Source organism: Cherax quadricarinatus, chromosome 1 (assembly GCF_038502225.1).
Source record: "Cherax quadricarinatus isolate ZL_2023a chromosome 1, ASM3850222v1, whole genome shotgun sequence".
In the NCBI taxonomy this organism is placed as follows: domain Eukaryota; kingdom Metazoa; phylum Arthropoda; class Malacostraca; order Decapoda; family Parastacidae; genus Cherax; species Cherax quadricarinatus.
This window is the reverse complement of record NC_091292.1, coordinates 90326213-90353420: the sequence shown is the minus strand read 5'-3', so window position 1 is coordinate 90353420 and position 27208 is coordinate 90326213. Positions and strand designations below refer to the sequence as shown.

The 27208-nt window shown below is 41.7% G+C and overlaps 1 protein-coding gene across 3 annotated transcripts in view; it reads left to right on the top strand.

Moving 5' to 3' along the window:
• Positions 1 to 27208, top strand: part of LOC128690138 (uncharacterized) — an 88847-nt gene that overhangs the window by 40756 nt on the left and 20883 nt on the right. For all 3 annotated transcript variants that reach the window (XM_070083852.1, XM_070083849.1, XM_053778698.2), the window contains 3 exons: positions 6016 to 6179; positions 6699 to 6839; positions 18136 to 18285. In XM_070083852.1, coding sequence (XP_069939953.1) covers positions 6016 to 6179; positions 6699 to 6839; positions 18136 to 18285 — 455 coding nt within the window. The remainder of the gene's footprint in view (positions 1 to 6015; positions 6180 to 6698; positions 6840 to 18135; positions 18286 to 27208) is intronic.

Genomic DNA, 27208 nt, shown 5'->3' with positions numbered 1-27208 from the left:
GATGAAACAGGCCTGTTTGGGAAGAAAATGCCAAGCAGGACCTACATTACTGAGGAGGAAAAGGCACTCCCAGGGCATAAACCTATGAAAGACAGGCTTACTCTGTTGATGTGTTCCAATGCTAGTGGTGATTGCAAAGTGAAGCCTTTATTAGTGTATCACTCAGAAACTCCCAGAGCATTCAGGCAAAAGAATATCCTCAAGGCTAATTTGTGTGTGCTGTGGAGGGCAAACATTAAGGCATGGGTCACTAGGGACTTTTTCTATGACTGGTTACACCAAGCATTTGCCCCCAATGTGAAAAATTACCTAACTGAAAAGAAATTAGACCTTAAGTGCCTCCTGGTGTTAGACAATGCCCCTGGTCATCCTACAGACGTGGCAGAGCGACTTTATGGGGACACAAGCTTCATTAAGGTGAAGTTTTTGCCTCCTAATACCACTCCTCTCCTGCAGCCCATGGACCAGCAGGTTATTGCAAACTTCAAAAAACTGTACACAAAAGCTCTGTTTGAAAGGTGCTTTGTAGTGACCTCAGAAACTCAGTTGACTCTAAGAGAGTTTTGGAGAGAGCACTTTAATATCCTCAATTGTGTAAACCTTATAGGTAAGGCTTGGGAGGGAGTGACTAAGAGGACCTTGAACTCTGCTTTGAAGAAACTGTGGCCAGAATGTGTAGACCAAAGGGATTTTGAAGGGTTTGAGGCTAACCCTGGGAATCCTATGCCAGTTGAGGAATCCATTGTGGCATTGGGAAAGTCCTTGGGGTTGGAGGTTAGTGGGGATGATGTAGAAGAGTTGGTGAAGGAGGACAATGAAGAACTAACCGCTGATGAGCTGCTAGATCATCTTCATCAGCATGAGGCCAGACCTGAGGAAACTGCTTCAGAGGAGGGGAGAGAGAAATTGAAGAAGTTGCCTACTTCAAAGATTAAGGAAATGTGTGCAATGTGGCTTAAAGTGCAAACCTTTTTTGATGACAATCACCCTAACACAGCTATTGCAAGCCGTGCTAGTGACTATTACACTGACAATGTTGTGAACCACTTTAGGAAAGTCATAAAGGAACGGGAGGTACAGTCCTCTATGGACAGATATGTTGTGTGACCGAAGTCCAGTGACTCTCAAGCTGGTCCTAGTGGCATTAAAAGAAGAAGGGAAGTAACCCCAGAAAAGGACTCGACACCTCAAGTCTTAATGGAAGGGGATTCCCCTTCTAAACACTAAGACTCTCTCCTCCTCCCATCCCATCAATCATCACCAGATCTTCAATAAAGGTAAGTGTCATTTAACTGTGCATGTCTTTTTCAGTTTGTGTGTATTAAAATTAATATTTCATGTGGTAAAATTTTTTTTTTCATGCTTTGGGGGTGTCTTGCACGGATTAATTTGATTTCCATTATTTCTTATGGGGAAAATTCATTTGCATAACGATAATTTCGCATAACAATGAGCTCTCAGGAACGGATTAATATCGTTATGCAGGGGTCCACTGTACCTTGAAATTGAGCTCAAATTAGCAGAAATTTTCGATTTTTAGCAAAGTTCAAAAGTAACCAAATCATGCCAAGCGTCCAATACACGTCAACTGGTGAGTCTAATATTCTTTCACAAGTGCGCTGATATTATTTATACCATTTCTACACTAATGCAGCAGTCTGCATAACAGTAAATTTTCTATTTTTTGTTAGAATAAAAATTGAAAGTGGAAAGCCAAAGAAATATAAGAGGGGCCTGGGGATGTGACTGACAAACAGAGGAAATGTTATTTTAGTGCCAGGAATGTCTTTCTTGTTTATTCTGGACCCTATTTGGAAATTGGCATCTTTTGAATTTTGTGTGAAATTGGCAAAATTGCTAAATTCTGACCACTGTATTGGATAGTTGAAATCAGTAAATGGGTGGTTTCTTGTACTCATTCAATAGAAAAAATGGAGTTCTAGAGAAATAGTTATGATTTTTGTTGACTAGTACACTGGAATTGGCCGAAAATAGGGCTCAAAGTGGGCATAATCGTAAACATCGTCGAGATCGCTAACTTCGCGAGAGCATAATTCCGCAAGTTTTCCATCAAATTTCATACTTTTGGTGTCATTATGATCGGGAAAAGATTCTCTATCTTTTCATAAGAAATAATTTTTTTTTTTTAAATTTGGCCGACCCTGAGAACAAGTCTCGGAGAGGGCCTGTCGACCCTCAAAGGGTTAAAGTGCAGGCATTGTAAATCTCATTTCCAGTACTCAAGCCCAGCTATAACCAGGTTTCCCTGAATCCCTTCACTAAATATTACCTTGCTCATACTCCAACGGCTCGTCAGGTCCCAAAAACCATTCATCTCCATTCACTCCTATCTAACACACTCACGCACGCTTGCTGGAAGTCCAAGCCCTCGCCCACAAACCACCTTTACCCCCTCCCTCCAACCTTTCCAAGGATGACCCCTACTCTGCCTTCCAGGAGGTTAAAGCCACAAATGAGCACAGGGATATCTGTCAGTAATGTATGTAAATGCAGTAAGAGCCTGGCCCATGACCGGGCTCCGGGAGTAGAAAGATTCTCAAAACTCGTCAAAGGTAAAGGTAAGGTATGGGTACCCCTTGTATATTATTGTTAACTAGTATGTCTGCATATGCAGTATTCAAGTATGACTCGTATAACCTTTGGCACCAGGCACCCAAGTGCTGGCTCAGTTCAAATCTTGAGTTTTGAGAGTATGGAGGCATCACTGGCTCTGCTACTCACTGTATCTGTGTACTCCTGTACAATAAACAGTAGAACTTGAGTAGTCTTTCCACTCTCTGTCATACTGAATGAACCTATCTACAAATCTATGTACTATTATCTTATCTAGTTTTAATTAGTTATTTTGTACATGTACGTATTAGAATTAGTTTGCCCAAAGTGCCTCGGCATGATAGTGGCTATCTTTGTACTTAGCAAATCAAATTGTAATTACAGATTGTAACCTTTACAGAAAAATATACTTTACTTTACTTTACTTAGTGGAGGAGAGGAAGGGTAGGGGCCATCCTAGAAAAGGATGGAGGTAGGGGGTGAAAGAGGGTTTATGTGCATGGGGCTTGGACATACAGCAGGCATGTGTGAGCATGTTAAATAGGAGTGAATGGAGACTTGAAACTTGATGAGCTGTTGGAGTGTGAGCAGTGTAATATTTTGTGAAGGGATTCAGGGAAACCGGTTAGCCTGCACTTTAAAGGAAGGATTTGGGAAATTGGCTATTTGGAGTGACATCTGAGCTGTCGTATCTGGGCACCTCTGCAAAGACAGTGATTATGTGTGAATGATAGTGAATGTTGAATGATGGTGAAAGCATTTCTTTTTTGGGTCACCCTTCCTCGGTGGTAGACGGCCAATGTGTTGAAAAAAAAATATACATGACAGTAGATAAAAGGTGTAGCATGGTACTTGACACTCAGAAAAATTAATTGAGATAAATTAAACCAAAGGTTAGTGGATGAGTTTGGGAATGTGTGTAAAGGTAGAAAGTTGAAAGTGAACATAGAAAAGAGTAAGGTGATGAGGGTATCAAATGATTTAGATAAAGAAAAATTGGATATCAAATTGGGGAGGAGGAGTATGGAAGAAGTGAATGTTTTCAGATATTTGGGAGTTGACGTGTCGGCGGATGGATTTATGAAGGATGAGGTTAATCATAGAATTGATGAGGGAAAAAAGGTGAGTGGTGCGTTGAGGTATATGTGGAGTCAAAAAACGTTATCTATGGAGGCAAAGAAGGGAATGTATGAAAGTATAGTAGTACCAACACTCTTATATGGGTGTGAAGCTTGGGTGGTAAATGCAGCAGCGAGGAGACGGTTGGAGGCAGTGGAGATGTCCTGTTTAAGGGCAATGTGTGGTGTAAATATTATGCAGAAAATTCGGAGTGTGGAAATTAGGAGAAGGTGTGGAGTTAATAAAAGTATTAGTCAGAGGGCAGAAGAGGGGTTGTTGAGGTGGTTTGGTCATTTAGAGAGAATGGATCAAAGTAGAATGACATGGAGAGCATATAAATCTATAGGGGAAGGAAGGCGGGGTAGGGGTCGTCCTCGAAAGGGTTGGAGAGAGGGGGTTAAGGAGGTTTTGTGGGTAAGGGGCTTGGACTTCCAGCAAGCGTGCGTGAGCGTGTTAGATAGGAGTGAATGGAGACGAATGGTACTTGGGACCTGACGATCTGTTGGAGTGTGAGCAGGGTAATATTTAGTGAAGGGATTCAGGGAAACCGGTTATTTTCATATAGTCGGACTTGAGTCCTGGAAATGGGAAGTACAATGCCTGCACTTTAAAGGAGGGGTTTGGGATATTGGCAGTTTGGAGGGATATGTTGTGTATCTTTATATGTGTATGCTTCTAGACTGTTGTATTCTGAGCACCTCTGCAAAAACAGTGATAATGTGCGAGTGTGGTGAAAGTGTTGAATGATGATGAAAGTATTTTCTTTTTGGGGATTTTCTTTCTTTTTTGGGTCACCCTGCCTCGGTGGGAGACGGCCGAATTTTTTAAAAAAAAAAAAAAAAAAAAAAAATTAATTTGGGTGGCATTCAGTACAATACAGTATATTGAAGTATTAGTGCTTATAAGGAGAAATCATTGGAAAGAGTAAACGGTATTTACAAATGATTTGACTGTGGTGTTTAGGGACACAGTACCTGCTTTAACAGGTTATGGTATGCTGCATCCAGGGAGAACTTTCTAAGCAAATAAGATAGACCCCATTCCTGCTGGAAGGTATATCATACTCAAGATGCCAGTTATGTAAGAAAACTCCAATACCTGCTGGAAGTTTTTAAATAATGGGTGAAGGATATCTATTCACTATGGTGTATCATCATTGAATACAATAGTAGTAATAAAAAACTTTGATTATACATACTGTGCCATATAATACAGGAGGTTCCAGCTTATAAACAAGTTTCATTCCTGCTTCTCAACTAAAAAATTAACCTTGTGTAGAAAACAACAGCAGAAAGGATAGTTATGTTTCACACATGTTTATTCTACAATTTAACAGTTGTAAAATATTAATTACATCCTGTGTCCCTTATTTGTAAGGGTGTATGTTTGTAACTTGTGGTCGTAAGTTGGGAACTTTTTTTTTTAACTCACCAGCTGTCTCCCACCCGAGGTAGGGTGATCTCCCCCATCACTATCACTCGTACCATCACTCACTTCATCACCATCTTGCAAGAGACATGCTGACATCGCAGCTCAAATGCTCCTCCAGACTGCAATATTCCCACCACTCCTTCAGAGTTACAGCACTGTACTTCCCACCTCTTGGACTCAAATCCAGCTAACCTGTTTCCCTAAATCCTTTCGTAAAGGTTTTCTTGGTCACGCTCCACTAGTACGTCAAGTCATAAAGACCACTTGCCTACATTCACTCCTATCTAACATGCTCACACAAGCCTGTTGGATGTTCAATCCCCTCGTGTACAAGCCTCCTTTACTCCCTCCCTCCAACCTTTCATAAGATGAACTTGTATTTTTTTTTTAATTGGATACCTCATGTTCTAATTGCCATTTTCTCCCACCTGTATTTTTTATTTTAATACACCTTTATTGTTTTTTCTATTCTGTTCTATTTTCTTCTCGTTTCAATTTTCCTTACTTTTTTTTTTATTTAATTCTTTTGGTGATTAAATGTACATAAAATATTCAATATTTTACCACCATGTGATTGAAGGTAATTCCCTGAAGAAGTGAGGCACAAAGCTGTAAGGATATTCTTTATTATTCTTTAGTAATTCAGAGATTTGGATCTTAATTTATATTGTTTAGCTCTTTTGTTTTGTTTTATGTTCTGATAACATGTATCTGTATAAGCCCACAATGAAGAAGAATGGCAAGTTTGAATGATAGATTACTCAGGAAGCTTATCTTGCAAAGTGGACAAGCCTAAATACAGCAAGCTATGATATATCACCTGGTTAGGGTAGGGTTAGGTACTTGAACAAAGCTGTTTTTAAATTAATCCTTTATTTGTTCATCCTCAAGCAAAATATGGCTATGAGTATGTCTATCGAAGCCTGCACGAGAGATTTGGGATGCGTGTACACGTCAGCCGGTGGAAATATCGGATGTATGACACTGTACCTGAAATTCAAGATGCTCTTACTCCCGATGCTACTGAAACATGGATTCATGCCTGTGATTGGAGGGTTAGTAAATTCTTTAAAATTATATAAATTAAATAATTTTTTTTCCAGAATGTATATAATTGTTAGAAAATGATTTTACATTTATATCGTACATTTTGAAAATCTCTTGTGTAGAATCTTTATTTTATTCACTTTTTTCACCTATCCATCTTCAGTCTTTATTTGATATATTTCTGTTATATCCTGTACTGGTCCTCTCCATCCTTGCTGGTTTTATGGTCAAAAATTTCTTACTTGCAGTCCTCAGACCTTTAGGTACAATATAATTTTCTAACATTAGATACTTTTGTGCTATAGCCATTTTTTCAGCCCATCATTTCACATGGTTTAATTATATTAGTATAATGTGGAGCAGGTAGGATTAGTTTTTTATTTTTAAGCATCAGTTTTTGCCCTGATAAAAATGAATGAATTCAGATTATTTGCTTTAATATGATTATATGTATGTTTGCCTGATCATAACCTAGAATATAATGTTGTAAAGAACTGGAAATTAATAACTTATTTTTATGTATCTAGATGAATGAAGTAGAAGAAGGTGAAGATCAAAGTGATCGCCAACTTCCCTGTCGGTGTGTACCATTTGGGGTGGACACTGCTCCAAGCATACGTGTTATCCGACCCTCAGCCATGTTCTACACTATGTATCAGTCTGCTAAGGTAAAGATATTGTTTTGTATCACCTGTACTCACCTGTGTGTAGGTGTAGGGGTCAAGTCCTAGTTCCTGGCTCTCCCCCTCAACTTGCTGCTTGCCAAATTGCCCCCAAACCTCATAGCATAGGCCTTATCATACCTGCTCTTAAAACTAAGTATGGAGTCTGCCTCCACCACTTTAAGATCATTCCACTGCCTTACCACTCTGAAACTAAAGAGATACTTTCTGATATCTTATGCCCCACCTGAGCATGTAGATAGGTTCATCCAGTATGACGGAGGGGGGAAAAGACAACTCTAGCTCTGTTGTTTATTATACAGGAGTATACGTAGATGCAGCAAGTAGCAGAGCCACAGTGATGTGTCCACACTTTCAGGCTCCAAGGTTTAAACTGAGCTGAACTGAGCAAAACTGAATAAAGCACTCAGGCACCTGATGCCAATGGCTTTATGAGTCTTACTTGAAAATTACATACACAGACTTAACAGTTAACAGTAACAAAGAAGGGGTGCCTAATTCTACGTTACCAACAATTATATTTACACACATTACTGACAGCTCAGCTGCACTACAGCTAGGCTACCTCACATAGCAGTAACAGTGCTGAGTGTCAGTGCACAAGGAATGTGGACTGCAAACTCAAATTTATCAGAAAATGAGTTATGCAATATAGCATGAGACACTGAGTTGAGAAATTCTAAAGTATGTACAGTATTTAACACACAAATACAGTAAATCATATATATATATATATGAATCATTCACAAATGTCAGTGATAATGTCGAGTTATTCCGTGAATTCTAGATGAAACAAAAATGTTGAAAAGGAAAGGTAACAGGAGAAGGTAACCTGTTGTGTACACAGGCTGTGTTCTGTCAGAATCCAGAGTACCAAGATTATAAGTCTGCAAGAGCAGGGCACTAAACAATATTACATTAGATATGTCTAGACATGGGCCACAGAGGTTGAACAAATATGTACAGCCTCTCCTCACTTAGTGACGTACTCTTTACCCATATTCATACCTAAATAGTGTATATTAGAGCTGATTTCCTCTATTCTGTTTATTTCATTATACAGTACACTACTGTATAAACATTTAAAACTATACTAAAAATGTTATAAATGGTGCAAATATGATATTAAAACAATATCTAAAGATGGTTGACACAAACCCACTACCAGTTCAGTATGCTCCTCACTTAACAACCAATTTGTTTATCGACCAACTCTTAGGAACGGAACTCCGTCATTAAGTGAGGAGAGACTGTACTTATTTGTAATTACATTCAGTAAGATTTTTTCAACACTAAAAATTAACAATATACATAGATATTATACATATATTCTATGTACATTAACACCTAACTCTGAAGATTGAGACACTTATGCAGCATATGGGAATCTTTATTCAGGAAACGTTTCGCCACACAGTGGCTTCATCAGTCCAATACAAAGAGGAAGGCGTAAGGAGAGGAGGAGAATGAGGTAATCAGTCCCTCAACCTGGAGTCGATGTGTTCAGTCCATCAATCTTGTAGAATGTACAGCATAGGGCCGTAGACGTGGCTTATATAAGCCACGTCTACGGCCCTATGCTGTACATTCTACAAGATTGATGGACTGAACACATCGACTCCAGGTTGAGGGACTGATTACCTCATTCTCCTCCTCTCCTTACGCCTTCCTCTTTGTATTGGACTGATGAAGCCACTGTGTGGCGAAACATTTCCTGAATAAAGATTCCCATATGCTGCATAAGTGTCTCAATCTTCAACTTGTCGGTTTTTCAAACCATTCATCACAACACCTAACTCTGCCATTATACAAGTGGCATAAGCAGAATGAGCATCAGATTGAACATTAGGACTCAAGATGCTGCATCTAATTCTGTGGTAATAGACGTAACATTTTTTGTCTCTTACTCATTATTCTTCTAGACCTGAGAGCATACTTACCGATGAAAGTCAGGTGGTCAGAGGAAGATGTTGCAGAGTTAAGCAGGTCAGAGCAAGAGGGTGTAGAGGCAGAAGAGTGATCAAGCACTACATCACCTGTCTGTGCATCAGAAAGCTGTCCGACATTATTACTGACCCATTTCATCTGATCAGAATGAGATTCTTTAACCCTTAAATGGTCCAAACGTATATATACGTTTTTTCAACATCTGAAAGTATGTAAAAAAATGTAGATTTTTTTTTTGTTTTACACGTGAAAACGTGTAAAACAAACTTTTATCTACATTTTTTTTTTGTTATATTTGAAAATATGTAAAAAAAGTAGATCTACTTTTGTAGCAATACGAATTTGAACGTTGATCTGTTTGGATCATTTAAGGGTTAAACTGACCAGTAGCTATATTACAAACTTTGTACTTGTTGCCATGAATATGCTTAGCAGCATAATATTTTTTTACTTTTAAAACACCGGCTGTCTCCTACCAAGGCAGGTTGACCGTAAAAAGAAGAAACAAAGTTTTTTTTTTTTTTTTTTTTACATTTAGTAATTTATACAGGAGAGGGTTACTAGCCATTTTAGTTGCCTTTTGGTATATGCATGGCTTAACAATACAGAGGACCCTCGACCAATGATGGCATCGTATAACGTTAAATCCGACTAGCGATACATTTTAACGCAAAAATTTTGCCTCGACTAGCGCTAAAAAACTCGACCAACGCATTCGTTCCGTTCGAGACGTGTCCACTTGCTGCCTGAGCGCACCTCACTTGTCCCGTGCGTGCCAGTGTTTACAAGCAGCCAGCCACCGCGGGCGCAACCAAACTTACAGTCGGAACATTTCATATTATCACAGCGTTTTAAGCCAACCCTGTGGTAAAAAGGGTGAGAAATACTATAGTATCACAGTCAGCTGCTGCTGCACCATGGTCAGCTATTACTGGGTCAGTCAGCTATTGGTGGATCAGTCAGCTGTTGCTGCACCACGGTCAGCTGTTGCTGCACCACGGTCAGCTGTTGCTGGACCAGTCAGCTGTTGCTGCACCACGGTCAGCTGTTGCTGCACCACAGTCAGCTGTTGCTGCACCATGGTCAGCTGTTGCTGGACCAGTCAGCTGTTGCTGCACCATGGTCAGCTGTTGCTGGTTCAGTCAGCTATTGCTGCACCACGGTCAGCTGTTGCTGGACCAGTCAGCTATTGCTGCACCACGGTCAGCTGTTGCTGGACCAGTCAGCTGTTGCTGCACCATGGTCAACTGTTGCTGCACCATGGTCAGCTGTTGCTGCACCACGGTCAGCTGTTGCTGCACCACGGTCAGCTGTTGCTGGACCAGTCAGCTGTTGCTGCACCACGGTTTCTATAATATATATACACATATAAAGTCACTAGATACTTTCATATAACTACTATTATCTTCATTCAGCAAGCTTGTCTTGTGTGCGAGTGTGTGGCTTATAATTGTTTTGAGTCAGGAGTCGGCAGCTGTCAAAATGACATATTATCTCATTACTCACTCCCCCTACCACCTGTCAAAACAATGGAGTCGGATGCTGCTTCCCCTCCTTTCTATCTGTCTGTCTATCTCTGTCTCACAGGTACACAGAAATACAAGTATACATAGTGTAAATTACCTAGGATAACCCAAAAAATCCAGACAAAGTGCTATACTCTGCTTGAAGATGTGAGTAAAAGTGATGACACAGTCTTGTGGCTCTCTCTGAGACAGAGAGCTAGACAGATAGACAGGGAGCTTGACAGACAGACAAATACAGACAGAAATGTTTGCGTACCAGCAAAAACAAAGGGAGGGCAATGGTCATCTAATCTTTTCTTATCAGCTGTACCCTCCCCCACCCTGGTTTATGCTCATCAAACGTCAGCTCTTATCAGATGTTATCTCCCCTTACCTTGTCACTGTCATGGGGTGGACTTTTTTTTTTCTTGCTTCAAGGGAACAATATTATTACATCTTCTTCTTCCTCTTTCTCTTCCTCTTTCTCCTCCTCTTCCTCTTCTCCTCTTCTTCCTCCTCTTCCTCCTCCTCCTCTTCCTCCTCCTCCTCCTCCTCCTCCTCCTCCTCTTCCTCCTCCTCTTCCTCCTCTTCCTCCTCCTCTTCCTCCTCCTCCTCTTCCTCCTCCTCCTCTTCCTCCTCCTCCACTTCCTCCTCTTCCTCCTCCTCCTCTTCCTCCTCCTCCTCCTCTTCCTCCTCCTCCTCTTCCTCCTCCTCCTCTTCCTCCTCCTCCTCCTCTTCCTCCTCCTCCTCCTCTTCCTCCTCCTCCTCTTCCTCCTCCTCCTCCTCTTCCTCCTCCTCCTCCTCCTCTTCCTCCTCCTCTTCCTCCTCCTCTTCCTCCTCCTCTTCTTCCTCCTCCTCTTCCTCCTCCTCCTCTTCCTCCTCCTCCTCTTCCTCCTCCTCCTCTTCTTCCTCCTCCTCCTCTTCCTCCTCCTCCTCTTCTTCCTCTTCCTCCTCCTCCTCTTCCTCCTCTTCCTCCTCTTCCTCCTCCTCCTCTTCCTCCTCCTCCTCTTCCTCCTCCTCCTCTTCCTCCTCCTCCTCTTCCTCCTCCTCCTCTTCCTCCTCCTCCTCCTCTTCCTCCTCCTCCTCCTCTTCCTCCTCCTCCTCCTCTTCCTCCTCCTCCTCCTCTTCCTCCTCTTCCTCCTCCTCTTCTTCCTCCTCCTCCAATGCTTTTTGTCTCAAACTCCTCAAAATCATGAAAGTGATCTTCACTGACACATCCATCTGTGTTAGAGCATCACTTGGGAAGAGAAGAGTCCCAGATTTGCTGGGGAGTCGCATATTTGTTACCGCTAAGCATGCTGAAAAAGGACAACTGAAATGGCATTCCCACAATGCACCACTGGCTCCCCGATTTTTTTTATATGGCGCACACTGACCATGGAGACCCATTCTCTCACATGTGGGCCTACCAACTTTCTCCTAATTGATTTGAAGCTGCTAGAATTTATGTGTAAACAGTCAAAGGGTTATTCTTGTCCCCCAGGATGCGACCCACAACAGTTGACTAACACCCAGGTGAACAGGAAAAAATGCCTGAAACTAGTGCTCATATTGGTGAATTTAAGGCCAGCAAAGGTTGGTTTGAGAGATTTAAGAATTGTAGTGGCATACACAGTGTGATAAGGCATGGTGAAGCTGAAAAATTCCAACCCCAACAAGTGTTCAATTGTGCCGAAACAGGCCAGTTCTGGAAGACAATGCCAAACAGGACCTACATTACTCAGGAGGAAAAGGCACTCCCAGGACATAAGCCATTAGGACTTGACACCTCAAGTCCTAATGGAAGGGGATTCCCCTTGTAAACATTAACACCATCCACACTCTCCTCTCCTCCCATCCCATCAATCATCACCAGATCTTCAATAAAGGTAAGTGTCATGTAATTGTACATGTCTTCTTCAGTTTGTGTGTACAGTGGACCCCCGCATAACGATGGCATCACATAGCGATTTTTCCGCATACCGATTACTTTTATCGCAAAATTTTTGCCGCGCATACCGATTAAAAACCCGCTTACCGATTTTCGTCCGAGACGCGTCCAATGTGCCCTCACATGTGCCGGCCGTCCCATTGTTTACCAGCCAGCCTCCGCGGTAACATCCAAGCATACACTCGGAATATTTCGTATTATTACAGTGTTTTCGGTGCTGTTTCTGGAAAATAAGTGACCATGGGCCCCAAGAAAGCTTCTAGTGCCAACCCTGTGGTAAAAAGGGTGAGAATTAGTATGGAAATTAAGAAAGATTTTGAAGGGTTTGGGGCTAACCCTGAGAAGCCTATGCCAGTTGTGGAATCCATTGTGCCTACTTCAAAGATTAAGGAAATGTGTGCACAGTGGGTTGAACTGCAAACCTTTATAGATGAAAATCACCCTGACACAGCTGTTGCAAGCCGTGCTGGTGACTATTTCAATGACAATGTTATGGCCCATTTTAGGAAAGTCTTGAAGGAACGGGAGGTACAGAGCTCTATGGACAGATTTGTTGTGCGACAGAGGTCCAGTGACTCTCAAGCTGGTCCTAGTGGCATTAAAAGAAGAAGGGAAGTAACCCCAGAAAAGGACTTGCTACCTCAAGTCGTAATGGAAGGGGATTCCCCTTCTAAACAGTAAGAAGATAATGCTCTCCCCTCCTCCCATCCCATCAATCATCACCAGATCTTCAATAAAAGTAAGTGTCATGTAATTGTGCATGCCTTTTTCAGTTTGTGTGTATTAAAATTAACATTTCATGTGGTAAAAAAAATTTTTTTTCATACTTTTGGGCGTCTTGCACGGATTAATTTTATTTCCATTATTTCTTATGGGGAAAATTCATTCGCATAACGATTATTTCGCATAACGATGAGCCCTCTTGCACGGATTAAAATCGTTAACCGGGGGTCCACTGTATTAAAATTAATATTTCATGTGGTAAAATTTTTTTTTTCATACTTTGGGGTGTCTTGCACAGATTAATTTGATTTCTATTATTTCTTATGGGGAAAATTAACTTGACTAACGATAATTTTGACTAACGATGAGCTCTCAGGAACGGATTAATATCGTTGGTCGAGGGTCCACTGTATACGTAATAAGGGCCAGCAAATTTCTTAGCAAGTTTAGGCACCACAGAAGACATGTGGGACATTCCATGTCACTTCAACCAGACCATTTCACAGCACCTCTCTGATTTTCCTGAAAACTGGCACACTTGTAGATCTTACTGAAAAAATGAGATTGGTTTTTTGTCTCAGGTCTGTAGCTCAGAAGGTTCTGGAGACACAGGTCACAGAACTTTGACTAAAAGGTAATTTTCGGCAGGTCATGTTAAATTTTGCAATAAAATATCTTTGCTTGTCTGGGACCTACAGACCTGATAAATATATCATTTTGAAGCTAAAGGGTAGGTCTAAAACTTTTTTTTTAAACGCCTCACCCAGCCCCACCGAGGCTGGGTGACTAAGAAGAAATATTTTCACCATCATTCACACATAATCACTGTCTTTGAAGAGGCTCTTGGATACAACAGTTTAGATGTCACTTCAGTCACTATCCCAAGCAGGCATTGTACTTCCCACCTCCAGGACACAAGTCCTGCTAACCAGTTTCCATGAATCCCTTCACAAAATATTACCCTTCTCACACTGTAACAGCTTGTCAGGTTCCAAAAACCATTCATCTCCATTCACTTCTATCTAACACACTCACACCTACTCTAAAACATTTATCTAGACCATTTTTGACCTCAGAGGTCAAACAAAAAAATTGACCTTTTTTGTGACCTTTGACCTGAAAAATTTCAAAATGCACAATATATTTTTTTTCTCACCCATTAAATGTGGATTAGTCTACATGACTGCTTCAGACTGCTTCAAGAATTTCCATGTGTTTTTAATTAGGTTAGATGCCACATCCATTTTAGTAAACTTTCTCAATGCTATTTTCACCTTTGACTTTTGCTGTAAAATTCTCCGGACCCCCAGGGTAACTTACCCTGAAACTCACTGATGCTGCACCCACTTGAAATTTCACCACTAGAAGGATAAGACTGACACCAGTCTTATCATGCTCTTCCTGGATTTGCAGATAGGTTCATTCAGTATGACAGAGAGTGGAAAGACTACTCAAGTTCTACTGTTTATTGTACAGGAGTACACAGATACAGTGAGTAGCAGAGCCAGTGATGCCTCCATACTCTCAAAACTCAAGATTTGAACTGAGCCAGCACTTGGGTGCCTGGTGCCAAAGGTTATACGAGTCATACTTGAATACTGCATATGCAGACATACTAGTTAACAATAATATACAAGGGGTGCCCATACCTTACCTTTACCTTTGACGAGTTTTGAGAATCTTTCTACTCCCGGAGCCCGGTCATGGGCCAGGCTCTTACTGCATTTACATACATTACTGACAGATATCCCTGTGCTCATTTGTGGCTTTAACCTCCTGCTGTGTCCCTGAGTACCTGTTTCTCTCTCAAACAGCATGTCCTTGTCTACCCTATCAATTCCTTTGAGTATTGTATTTTCTAAGTATAATCTCCCCAGGTTCTTCTGTCCTCCACTGTTGTCAGATTTGATTCCATAATCTTCTTGTCATTCACACCCCTTTAGCTCTAATTTTGTTGCACATTTCTGATCTTGTTGCACATTTCTAGGCATTTTTTTTTTAGGTATGGGTTCCATACTGGTGCTGTATACTCCAAGATGGCCTCCCATATGTTGTATAAATGGCCTGCAATGACTCAATGTTGATAGTCCTGAAGCTTACTCCAAGATTTGCCAGACGAGCATTGGTTACAGAGGTTATTCTCTGGGCACTGTGGTCACCCCTAGGTCTTTCTCTTTGAGTAGTCTCCAGCCTCTGTTCCCTCAAATCTGTATTCTGTCCAGTCTTCTTACCCCTTCCCTAATCCTCATAACCTTTCAACCACTTGCAGTATCCAATCAATTTTGCAATTTCTCCACATCCATTTGTAGCCTTTTCCTGTTCTATTGTTTTACATTCTCCTCATTTGTTTTGCATCATCAGCAAATGGATGAGTACATAAACATACACACAAGCACACACACATAGCCAAACTGAAGAAAGTGCAGAAGTATGCAGTGAGACAAATTCCAGAGCTAAGGAACATGAACTACAAAAATAGGCTAAAGGAATTGAATCTAGCGACCCTGGAGGACAGAAGGACCAGGGTAGACGTGATAACATACAAAATACTCAGAGGAATTGACAAGGCAGACAGGGACAGGCTGGGCGAGAGGTAGGAAACAGATACTCAGGGGAAAGGGGGTATTACTGGAAGTTAAGGACACAGATGAATCATGGGAATGTCAAGAAGTATTTCTTCAGTCTCATGGTGGTCTGGAAGATTTTGACAAAGAAGTGGAAGAGACAGACTCCATGTATAGTTTTTAGATTTGGTATGATAGGGCCCATGAGGCAAGGAGAGAGTGAAGCTAACAAGCAGCAAGTTGAAAGGCAGGGCCAGGAGCTGAGACTTGATCCCTGCAATCATATATAGGTGAGTATGAATGTGCACACACAGACACAGGCAGGCAGACAGATGACATATTTTTACCACAATGACCATTTCCCTCCTATGTAGGGACACCCAAAGAAAGAAGTACATTCACTATCACTTATCAATAGTGTCATGCCAAACATCACAGTTAATGTGATTCACACAACAGTGTGTTTTTAAGAAATGTCATAGTTCCATGCAAAATGAAAAAAAAATTCTGATCAATTTTTTTTTTTTTTTCAACAAGTCGGCCGTCTCCCACCGAGGCAGGGTGACCCATAAAGAAAGAAAATCCCCAAAAAGAAAATACTTTCATCATCATTCAACACTTTCACCTCACTCATACATAATCACTGTTTTCACAGAGGTGCCCAGAGCACAACAGTTTAGAAGCATATACGTATAAAGATGTACAACGTATCCCTCCAAACTGCCAATATCCCAACCTCTCCTTTAAAGTGCAGGCATTGTACTTCCCATTTCCAATACTCAAGTCCGGCTATATAAAAATAACTGGTTTCCCTGAATCCCTTCACTAAATATTATCCTACTCACACTCCAACAGCTCGTCAGGTCCCAAATACCATTCGTCTCCATTCACTCCAATCTAACATGGTCATGCATGCTTGCTGGAAGTCCAAGCCCCTCGCCCACAAAACCTCCTTTGCCCCCCTCCCTCCATCCTTTTCGAGGATGATCCCTACCCCTCCTTCCTTCCCCTACACATTTATATGCTGTCCATGTCATTCTACTTTGATCCATTCTCTCTAAATGACCAAACCACCTCAACAACCCCTCTTCAGCCCTCTGACTAATACTTTTATTAACTCTACATCTTCTCCTAATTTCCACCCTCCAAATTCTCTGCATAATATATGCTATATATTCAGTGTTATGCATTAGACAACAACATATACAATATTGTACTGTAGTTCATGTACTGTATTGCTTTGCCAAATATTGGTCAAAATGAAACATATCAAGTCTTCTTGAGGAAAAGAGGTAGGTAATTTCAATATTTGAGGACTCAGGCAGCCATGTTAAGAGAGATTTTTATGTTTGTGGTGATGTGGAAACATACATTGTCATGTGTTCAAACAGGCTGCTTGAACATGTGGCTAGCTGGTATTAATACAGTACTTCTTCATCCTTCTGGTATCTGATGAATTAAAAATTAATGTACAGTAGACCGTCATTTAGCATGAGTTTACTTGGCACAATTTGGGTATAGCATGATTGAAAAATTGCAGCACAATTTTATGTAACACGTTGTAAAATTAATTTAACACGGTTTAATTTGAGGGAAGGAAAAAAAAATTCCCTTTTCCTCAAGCAGCCACCTTGTTGTGGATCAGCAGGGGAGACATCCCGCCATTCCCTGCCACCCTCCGACACCACCCCACCATCCCAGCATTTGTACTTCATATGTGTCCAGTCCAGTCTTTCTCTGCTACAAGCTAGCTGTGTTTGTGAATTGTGTTTTGATCTTTTAATTACTATATCTTGTATCTGCCAAGCAGTCATGACACCCAGTAGGCACACCAGTGTTGTTGAAAGCAGCAAGATAAGGTATAAGCATTTAAGTCTTAGAATTAACGAAGAAAACAAAGATACTATTAGACAAGAGATAACAGTAATGAAGTGTTACTTTGTACACACAAAAAGAGGTAAACATGAGTTTGTGTGACTGACTGACTTACTGAATGACTTACCGACTTGACTGAATAACTTACTGATTTGAATGAATGACTTACTGACTTGACTGAATAACTTACTGATTTGAATGAATGACTTACTGACTTGACTGACTGTTTGAGTGACTTGACTGACTGAATGACTTAAAGTTAGACACTCCAGTACAACCATCGACTTCAGTACCAGAACCTCTACCATCCACCTCAGCCCAGTAGGGCCACAGCATAACTCTCCACTCTCTTCACAATCATCCAAAAACACCAGCACCCACAATTTGAAGTAAGACATACTATTATTTCTGTTTCATTTGTAGCCTTAACCACTAAAAACAACATAATGCATCACAACAATGAACTACAATTACATATTCGCTTTTATTTTTGTAAGATGTTGAGGCCTAAAAAAAAGTTGTTTTGCTTTTTTGGGGCTCCCAGGAACGTAACCCTACATTTTCCATAAGTTCTTCAGTTCGTCTAACATGGTTTTTTACCTAATATGGCATTTTCAGGAACGTAACTACCATGTTAAATGACGGTCTACTGTATAAGATACATTGTCTTACTGTAAATGTGAATGTATATGAATAATCCATGTTTTATATTAACTTCAAATTTTTTCTGTCTTTAGGAATTGAAGCAAATTAGTCGAGATGGCAGTTTCTGCCGAGTGCTTTTGTCTATGCACGCATCTTGTTCAGAGGTTCTTGATTTGGTTTCCTATCTTCGACCTCGAAAGGTGTATCCTAATGTTATTCCTATGAATTCTTCGAGAGAAGAGGTGAGACAATTACAGATCTGCTTAGTTAATGCTTTTGTATTATGTGCTTGGCAAATGATATTAGATGGATAAATGCAATATAACATGATATAAATACAATAGCCAGGATTGCCAGTGTTTTGTTAAGGCTCCTCTCATCTCTTATTAGTTTTCAGGCAATATATTTGTAAACATGTTCAACACCAATATTCAAAGCACATTGGGGTTAGGAGCTTATTGCTACAAACAAAATTCCTATCTAATAACTGATGGTACTTGCCACTAAATACTCTATACAGTCTCTTCCAACTGTTTTGATGCAGGTACTGTAGGTGATCTAAGCATGATGTTCTACAGTAGACACCATAGGAACTGTAATCATAGCATATTGTTTAGAAGAGTGATTGCTGATCAGAATACAATAAGTGGGCACAGTTCCGTTAATTAGTGGAACTAACTTTTTGTTTAGTGAATTAGCGTTTCCACTAACTTCGGAAACCGTTAACGAACCAGTTAGCTTGTGCTAAATAAAGTTCCACTATGAGTCCGCTAAAAACAAAAATTCATACATTGTTGGTAGTTGGAAAGTAATGCCTTTTCAGTGGTTCACATGTTTGTTCCTGTCTGTTGTGGGTATTTCTCCAACAGTCAGTCAGGCACGCTGTTGGCAGACTATGTGTAAGCGTGACTTGTCAACGCAGCAGCAGTAACATCTGAGCAGCAGTGTTATAGTCTTACAGTGTCAGCGATCACCAGGGTGAGTTGTCACTTATCATTATGAACAGGGGAGACATTTCTGTTCTGCCTGAGGGTGTTGTTGAGGAGTCTGCAGGGGCTGTGGCTGTGGTTGAAGCAAAGGCCACTCAGGCTGAGGACCAGGAGTCGCAGAACCCGTGGCCCCACCTGGATGACTATTTTGTCCTCAAGTCAGGGGATACAAAGAGTGCCAATATTTTGTACTTCCTGTGCGCTTATTAAACTACTACTATAGCTTTTTTGATATTTTCTTAATTTTCGTGGGTATTGCAAGTTACGGCAGTTTAGAAGTACAGTACCTTTCCCAGTGTTGTAAAATAATGAAGTAAAACTACCTGAGTACTGTACTTGAGTAACTTTTTTTGGTGTTTACTTTTCAAAAATTACTGATGATGTAACAAGTAACATATCGTTATCAGATTGTAGTGATGTAAAAGTAATAACAGACTTCAGTACTTAAGTAAAAGTAGTGAGCAATTGCAGTACTTTTTAAAAAATAAATACTGAAAAAAAGTTACTTTAGTACAGTATTCAAGTAGTTTTCTTTGTTACTTTACAACACTGGTACATATACTCAAGTATTAAAGATGAGTACTGTTTGCAACACTGTCCTTATGATCTTGACATTCTATATCTTATTAGGAAGCTCTCCAGGTCTGTTCTAAAAGTCTTAAAAGTAAAAAGACCAAAAAACTAAACTGAAGATGAATTCACGTGAAAAAGTTAGCAGTTAGAGTCAAGTTTTAGCTTCTGCTAATTTTTTCAGTGGTTTAGCGTTAGTAGAGCTAATATTTTAGTTAGAAGATTAGCAGTTAGCGAAGCTAACTTTTTGGTTAGCTGTGCCCACCACTGAATAAGTGTGCCACTGGTTCTATAAACACGTTGTTAGGTTAGACTGAAAATGCTCTGTTTCCTATTCTGACTTATGCAGGCATGAATAATTTGAGTATTACATGGGCAGACATAGTTTTGGGAACTGCACCATTACAGTGGACTCTCAGTTAACAATATTAATCTGTTCCAGAGAGCATGTCTTTAACCGATTCTGTCGTTATCCAAATTAATTTTCCCCATAAATAATGGAAATCCAATTAATCCATTCCAGACATCCAAAAGTATTAAACAAAATAATTTTTTACATGAAATATACATTTCCCTACACAGAAAACAATGAGACATGCAGAATAAACAATACTATAATGACACTTACCTTTATTGAAGACTTATTAATGAGTGATGAGACTGGAGGAGGGGAGAGGATGGAGGTGTACTATTGTTTGGAAGGGGAATCCTCTTCCATAAAGACTTCAGGTACCAAGTCCTTTTCTGGGGTTACTTCCCTTCTTTGTTTTTTAATGCCACTAGAATCAGCTTGAGAGTCATTGCACACTGTTGGCACTAAATATCTGTCCAGAGAGCTCTGTTTCTGGCATCTCTTTAAAATTTCCCAAAATGAGACACAACATAGTCATTGTAGATGTTGCCAACATGGCCTGCAACACCTGTGTCAGGGTGATGTTCATTCATAAATGTTTGCACATAAGAAAGCAGGAACACTGCAGCAGGCCTGTTGACCCATACTAGATAGGTCCTTCACAAACCATTCCACTAACAGAATCATATTTGCCCAACCCAATTTTCAATGCTTCCCAAGCAATAAGCTTTGATAATTCTATTCACTCATGTGCAAGTCCCACACAAATCAAATCATGTGTGTGGGGAAGTACCCTGGCTGGTATGTGGGGAAGTACCCTGGCTGGTATGTGGGGAAGTACCCTGGCTGGTATGTGGGGAAGTACCCTGGCTAGTGTGTGTGGAAGTACCCTAGCTGGTATGTGGGGAAGTACCCTGGCTGGTATGTGGGGAAGTACCCTGGCTGGTATGTGGGGAAGTACCCTGGCTGGTATGTGGGGAAGTACCCTGGTAGGTGTGTGGGGAAGTACCCTGGCTGGTATGTGGGGAAGTACCCTGGCTGGTGTGTGGGGAAGTACCCTGGCTGTTATGTGGGGAAGTACCCTGGCTAGTGTGTGGGGAAGTACCCTGGCTGGTATGTGGGGATGTCAAGTGGGTTTTCGATAACGTGGATGGGGTAAGAATACTCACGTAGGCTGGTAGTACGTATAATATAACGGAAAGTATGGGAAAGCACCAACAGCCAACCTGCCTCTCTCTGCTGCCTATCTTCGACTGACTCTCAAAGTGCCTACGGGTGACGGGTGTTTGAAATCCTGCTATGGTCAGCAGCAATATGAATACAGTCAATGATTCACACAGCCGGTTGGTAGTGAGTCATCTACTGGTACACTGGTTACTGGTAACTGGTTACTAGGAACTGGTACTACTACTGAGAGCTCGGACCCGGTACAAGGGTGGAAAAAGAAAAACCCCACAGGTAGGTGGGTGGTGGTGGTGATTGGGTGGTGGTTGTGGTGGTGGGGGCAGCGGAACAAGCTGGCCCTGTGCGCTCTCACTGCCACGCACTTCTCACCACGCACAAGGTGGCTTAACTAAATCACAATGCCACAGGGATAATGAAGACCACTCTTGCCAGCATCCAAGCACAAGCGATATATGAGACAATACTTCAGAGGAACTTGCGTGGCTTACTTCTCTCTCTCAGCTGGGTTAGGAAGCTGGGCTGGCTGACTGGCTTAACCCACGAGAATGGCTGACTGGAAGACGTGTAACGATGCACACAGCATGAAGGAGCAGCTGGATGACAGGAGACAGGCGGGATGGTAGGCTGAGGCAGGCTGACTAGCGTTCACTTCCACAGTCTGGCTTATTGACTGGCTTAATTGCAAAATCCGGGTCAACCCCTCGGAGATTGAAGCAATTAGCACACGAACTAAGCCAGGAAGCTTGAAAAACGGCTGCAACAGGCTTGCAGGCTAGAGTACACAGGGTGGTGTGGTGAGGGTAAGCTGCTAGCTGGAGGTGGCTGAGACGGTTCACCTCTGACCTGCCGGGACCCCACAAACAGTCTTCTAACGTCTGAAATACCCTTAAATCCACGCCCACACCAGCGCCACCATTTGTCAAGTGGGTTTTCGATAATGTGGATGGGGTAAGAATACTCACGTAGGCTGGTAGTACGTATAATATAATGGAAAGTATGGGAAAGCACCAACAGCCGACCTGCCTCTCTCTGCTGCCTATCTTCGACTGACCCACAAGTGCCTACGGGTGAGGGTGTTTGAAATCCTGCTATGGTCAGCAGCAATATGAATAACAGTGATTCACACAGACGGTTGGTAGTGAGTCATCTACTGGTACACTGGTTACTGGTAACTGTTTACTAGGAACTGGTACTACTACTGAGAGGGAAGTACCCTGGCTGGTATGTGGGGAAGTACCCTGGCTGGTATGTGGGGAAGTACCCTGGCTGGTATGTGGGGAAGTACCCTGGCTGGTATGTGGGGAAGTACCCTGGCTGGTATGTGGGGAAGTACCCTGGCTGGTGTGTGGGGAAGTACCCTGGCTGGTATGTGGGGAAGTACCCTGGCTGGAATGTGGGGAAGTACCCTGGCTAGTGTGTGGGGAAATACCCTGGCTGGTATGTGGGGAAGTACCCTGGCTGGTGTGTGGGGAAGTACCCTGGCTGGTGTGTGGGGAAGTACCCAGGCTAGTATGTGGGGAAGTACCCTGGCTAGTGTGTGGGGAAGTACCCTGGTTGGTATGTGGGGAAGTACCCTGGCTGGTATGTGGGGAAGTACCCTGGCTGGTATGTGGGGAAGTACCCTGGCTGGTATGTGGGGAAGTACCCTGGCTGGTATGTGGGGAAGTACCCTGGCTGGTATGTGGGGAAGTACCCTGGCTGGTGTGTGGGGAAGTACCCTGGCTGGTGTGTGGGGGAAGTACCCTGGCTGGTGTGTGGGGAAGTACCCTGGCTGGTGTGTGGGGAAGTACCCTGGCTAGTGTGTAGGGAAGTACCCTGGCTGGTTTGTGGGGAAGTACCCTGGCTTGTGTACCACCATCACTACCACCCTCTACCGCCACCACTTTCGTATCTTTCTACCAACTTTTTCTTGAATTCTATAGTGTTTCTTGCCTTCTTTATCAAAGGGCAGGCACTAGAAGCTTTCTTTGGGTCCATGGTGGCTTATTTAGCAGTTACAAGCACTTAAAACAATGGAATAATACAAAATGTATTGCATGTATGCGTGGAATCATTCTTACTGGCTTGTAAACAATGGCACACTGCCTGTACATGGGAGTGGCCGGGCTGCTCAGACCGCTTTGACACATTTGGGACAAATGACTTTAACCGAGTTCTTTGTCGTTAACTGAGCCAATATTTTGACGCAAAAACGTGTCGTTATCCAATTTTTATGTTATCCAATGATGTCGTTAGCTGAGAGTCCACTGTAGATTTCTGCAGGGGAGCAATAATGGTTCATCAGGAATACAGCCAGTGTATGTATATTCACACACAATGCTTGCCTCTGTAGGCTCTTAGCACACAGTACTCGCCTTTCTAGGCTCTTAGCACACAATACTCGCCTCTCTAGGCTCTTAGCACACAATAGTCATTCTTTAGGCACCTAGCGCACAATATTCGTGCCTCTAGGCTCTTAGCACACAATATTCACACCTCTAGGCTCTTAACACACAATATTCATGCCTCTAGGCTCTTAGCACACAGTATTTGTGCCTCTAGGCTCTTAGCACACAATACGTGTACTCGTACCTCTAGTCTCTTAGCACAAAAATTCTTGTGCCTCTAGTCTCTTAGGACACAATACTCGCCTCTCTAGCCTCTTAGCTCTTCACACACAACACTCGCCTTTAGGCTTTTCACACACAGTGTTCACCCCTTCAGAATCTTCATGCACAGTATACTTACCTTTATTCACTCATGCACTAATTCACTCAGTAATAAATATCTGTGCCTCTGCTGTGTAAGCCGGTGCTTCAGTGTTATACCTTCAAATCTCTTGTGGTCAGTCATGGTGCAGACTGAACCAGTTTTGACTACTCCAGCACTTTCAGTTCTTATTCTGTGATGAACAGCTCTATCCCCAGTTCTTCATCTGTCCGTCTACCTTCAGCTCTTGCTTCAATGGGAAGAATTTGTGGAAGGTTATCCTTCTTCTATTTTTTGTTTTTTAACATGACCATTTCCCACCAAGGCAGGGTGACCCAAAAGAAAGAAAAACCCAAAAAGAAAGAAACTTTCATTGTCATTTAACACTTTCACCATCACTCATACATAATCGCTGTGTTTATAGAGGGTCCCAGATACGACAGTTTAGATAGTCACTCCAAACTGCCAATATCCCAAACTCCTCCGTAAAAGAGCAGGCATTGTATTTTCCATTTCCAGGACTCTAGTCCCTTCACAAAATATTACTCTGCTCACACTCCAACAGCTCGTCAGGTCCCAAAAACAATTCGTCTCTAGTCACTCCTATCTGATATGCTCACGCACACATGCTGGAAATCCAAGCCCCTCGCCCACATAACCTCCTTTACCCTCTCCCTCCAACCTATTCAACGACGACCCCTACCCCGCCTTCCATCCCCTACAGATTTATACGTTCTCCAAGTCATTCTACTTTGTTCCTTTGTCTCTAAATGACCAAACTACCTCAACAACCCCTCTTCAGCCCTCTGACTATTACTTTTAGTATCTCAACACCTCCTAATTTCCATATTCCGAATTCTCTGCATAATACTTGCACCACACATTGCTCTTAGACAGGACATCTCCACTGCCTCCAGGTGCCTCCTCGCTGCAGCATTTACAACCCAAGCTTAACACCCATATAAGAGTGTTGGTACCACTTTACTTTCATACATTCCCTTTGAGGTATCTGTGGAGACAAAAAACGTTATCCATGGAGGCAAAGAAGGGAATGTATGAAAGTATAGTGGTTCCAATACTCTTATATGGGTGTGAAGCTTGGGTTGTAAATGCTGCAGCATTTACAACCCAAATGTAAAAAACAAAAAGATCTACTTTTTTTACATTCAAATGTTGAAAAAACGTATATATACGTTTGGAACGTTTACAGGTTAAATCGTTTGATACCCTCATCACCTTACTTTTATGTATGTTCACTTCCAACTTTCTACCTTTACACACCCTCCCAAACTCGTCCACTAACCTTTGCAACTTTTCTTTAAAATCTCCCAAAAGCACAATATCATCAGCGAAAATTAACTGTGTCAACTCCCATTTTGTATTTGATTCCCCATAATTTAATCCTACCCCTCTCCCCAACACCCTAGCATTTACTTTTTTTACAACCCCACCTATAAATATATTAAACAACCATGGTGACATTACACATCCCTGTCTAAGACCTACTTTTACGGGGAAGTAGTCTCCCTCTCACCTACACAACCTAACCTGAGCCTCACTATCCTCATAAAAACTCTTTACAGCATTTAGTAACTTACCACCTATTCCATACACTTGAATCATCTGTCACATTGCTCCCCTATCCACTCTGTCATATGCCTTTTCGAAATCCATAAATGCAATGAAAACTTCCCTTCAATGTAAACACTTGATCTGCTCATCCCCTACCCACTCTAAAGCCTCCTTGCTCATCTGCAATCCTGCTCTCTGTTTTGCCTTTAATTCTGTCTTTCTTTCTTTCAACACACCGGCCGTATCCTACCGAGGCGGGGTGGCTCAAAAAGAAAAACAAAAGTTTCTCCTTTTACATTTAGTAATACTATATACAGGAGAAGGGGTTACTAGCCACTTGCTCCCGGCATTTTAGTCACCTCTTACAACACGCATGGCTTACAGAGGAAGAATTCTGTTCCACTTCCCCATGGAGATAAGAGGAAATAAACAAGAACAAGAACAAGAAAGAAAATAGAAGAAAACCCAGAAAGGGTGTGTATATATATACTTGTACTTGTAAGAGGGAGGTGAAAGTGTATAAACTAAGGGAGGAGGAAGTTCGGGTGAGATATAAGCGACTATTGGAAGAAAGGTGGGCTAGTGCAAAGATGAGTAGTGGGGGGGTTGAAGAGGGTTGGAATAGTTTTAAAAATGCAGTATTAGAATGTGGGGCAGAAGCTTGTGGTTATAGGAGGGTGGGGGCAGGAGGAAAGAGGAGTGATTGGTGGAATGATGAAGTAAAGGGTGTGATAAAAGAGAAAAAAGTAGCTTATGAGAGGTTTTTACAAAGCAGAAGTGTTATAAGAAGAGCAGAGTATATGGAGAGTAAAAGAAAGGTGAACAGAGTGGTGAGAGAGTGCAAAAGGAGAGCAGATGATAGAGTGGGAGAGGCACTGTCAAGAAATTTTAATGAAAATAAGAAAAAATTTTGGAGTGAGTTAAACAAGTTAAGAAAGCCTAGGGAAAGTATGGATTTGTCAGTTAAAAACAGAGTAGGGGAGTTAGTAGATGGGGAGAGGGAGGTATTAGGTAGATGGCGAGAATATTTTGAGGAACTTTTAAATGTTGAGGAAGAAAGGGAGGCGGTAATTTCATGCACTGGCCAGGGAGGTATACCATCTTTTAGGAGTGAAGAAGAGCAGAATGTAAGTGTGGTGGAGGTACGTGAGGCATTACGTAGAATGAAAGGGGGTAAAGCAGCTGGAACTGATGGGATCATGACAGAAATGTTAAAAGCAGGGGGGGATATAGTGTTGGAGTGGTTAGTACTTTTGTTTAATAAATGTATGAAAGAGGGGAAGGTACCTAGGGATTGGCGGAGAGCATGTATAATCCCTTTATATAAAGGGAAAGGGGACAAAAGAGATTGTAAAAATTATAGAGGAATAAGTTTACTGAGTATACCAGGAAAAGTATACGGTAGGGTTATAATTGAAAGAATTAGAGGTAAGACAGGATGTAGGATTGCGGATGAGCAGGGAGGCTTCAGAGTGGGTAGGGATGTGTAGATCAAGTGTTTACTTTGAAGCATATATGTGAACAGTATTTAGATGAAGGTAGGGGAGTTTTTATTGCATTTATGGATTTAGAAAAGGCATATGATAGAGTGGATAGAGGAGCAATGTGGCAGATGTTGCAAGTATATGGAATAGGTGGTAAGTTACTAAATGCTGTTAAGAGTTTTTATGAGGATAGTGAGGCTCAGGTTAGGGTGTGTAGAAGAGAGGGAGAATACTTCCCAGTAAAAGTAGGTCTTAGACAGGGATGTGTAATGTCACCATGGTTGTTTAATATATTTATAGATGGGGTTGTAAAAGAAGTAAATGC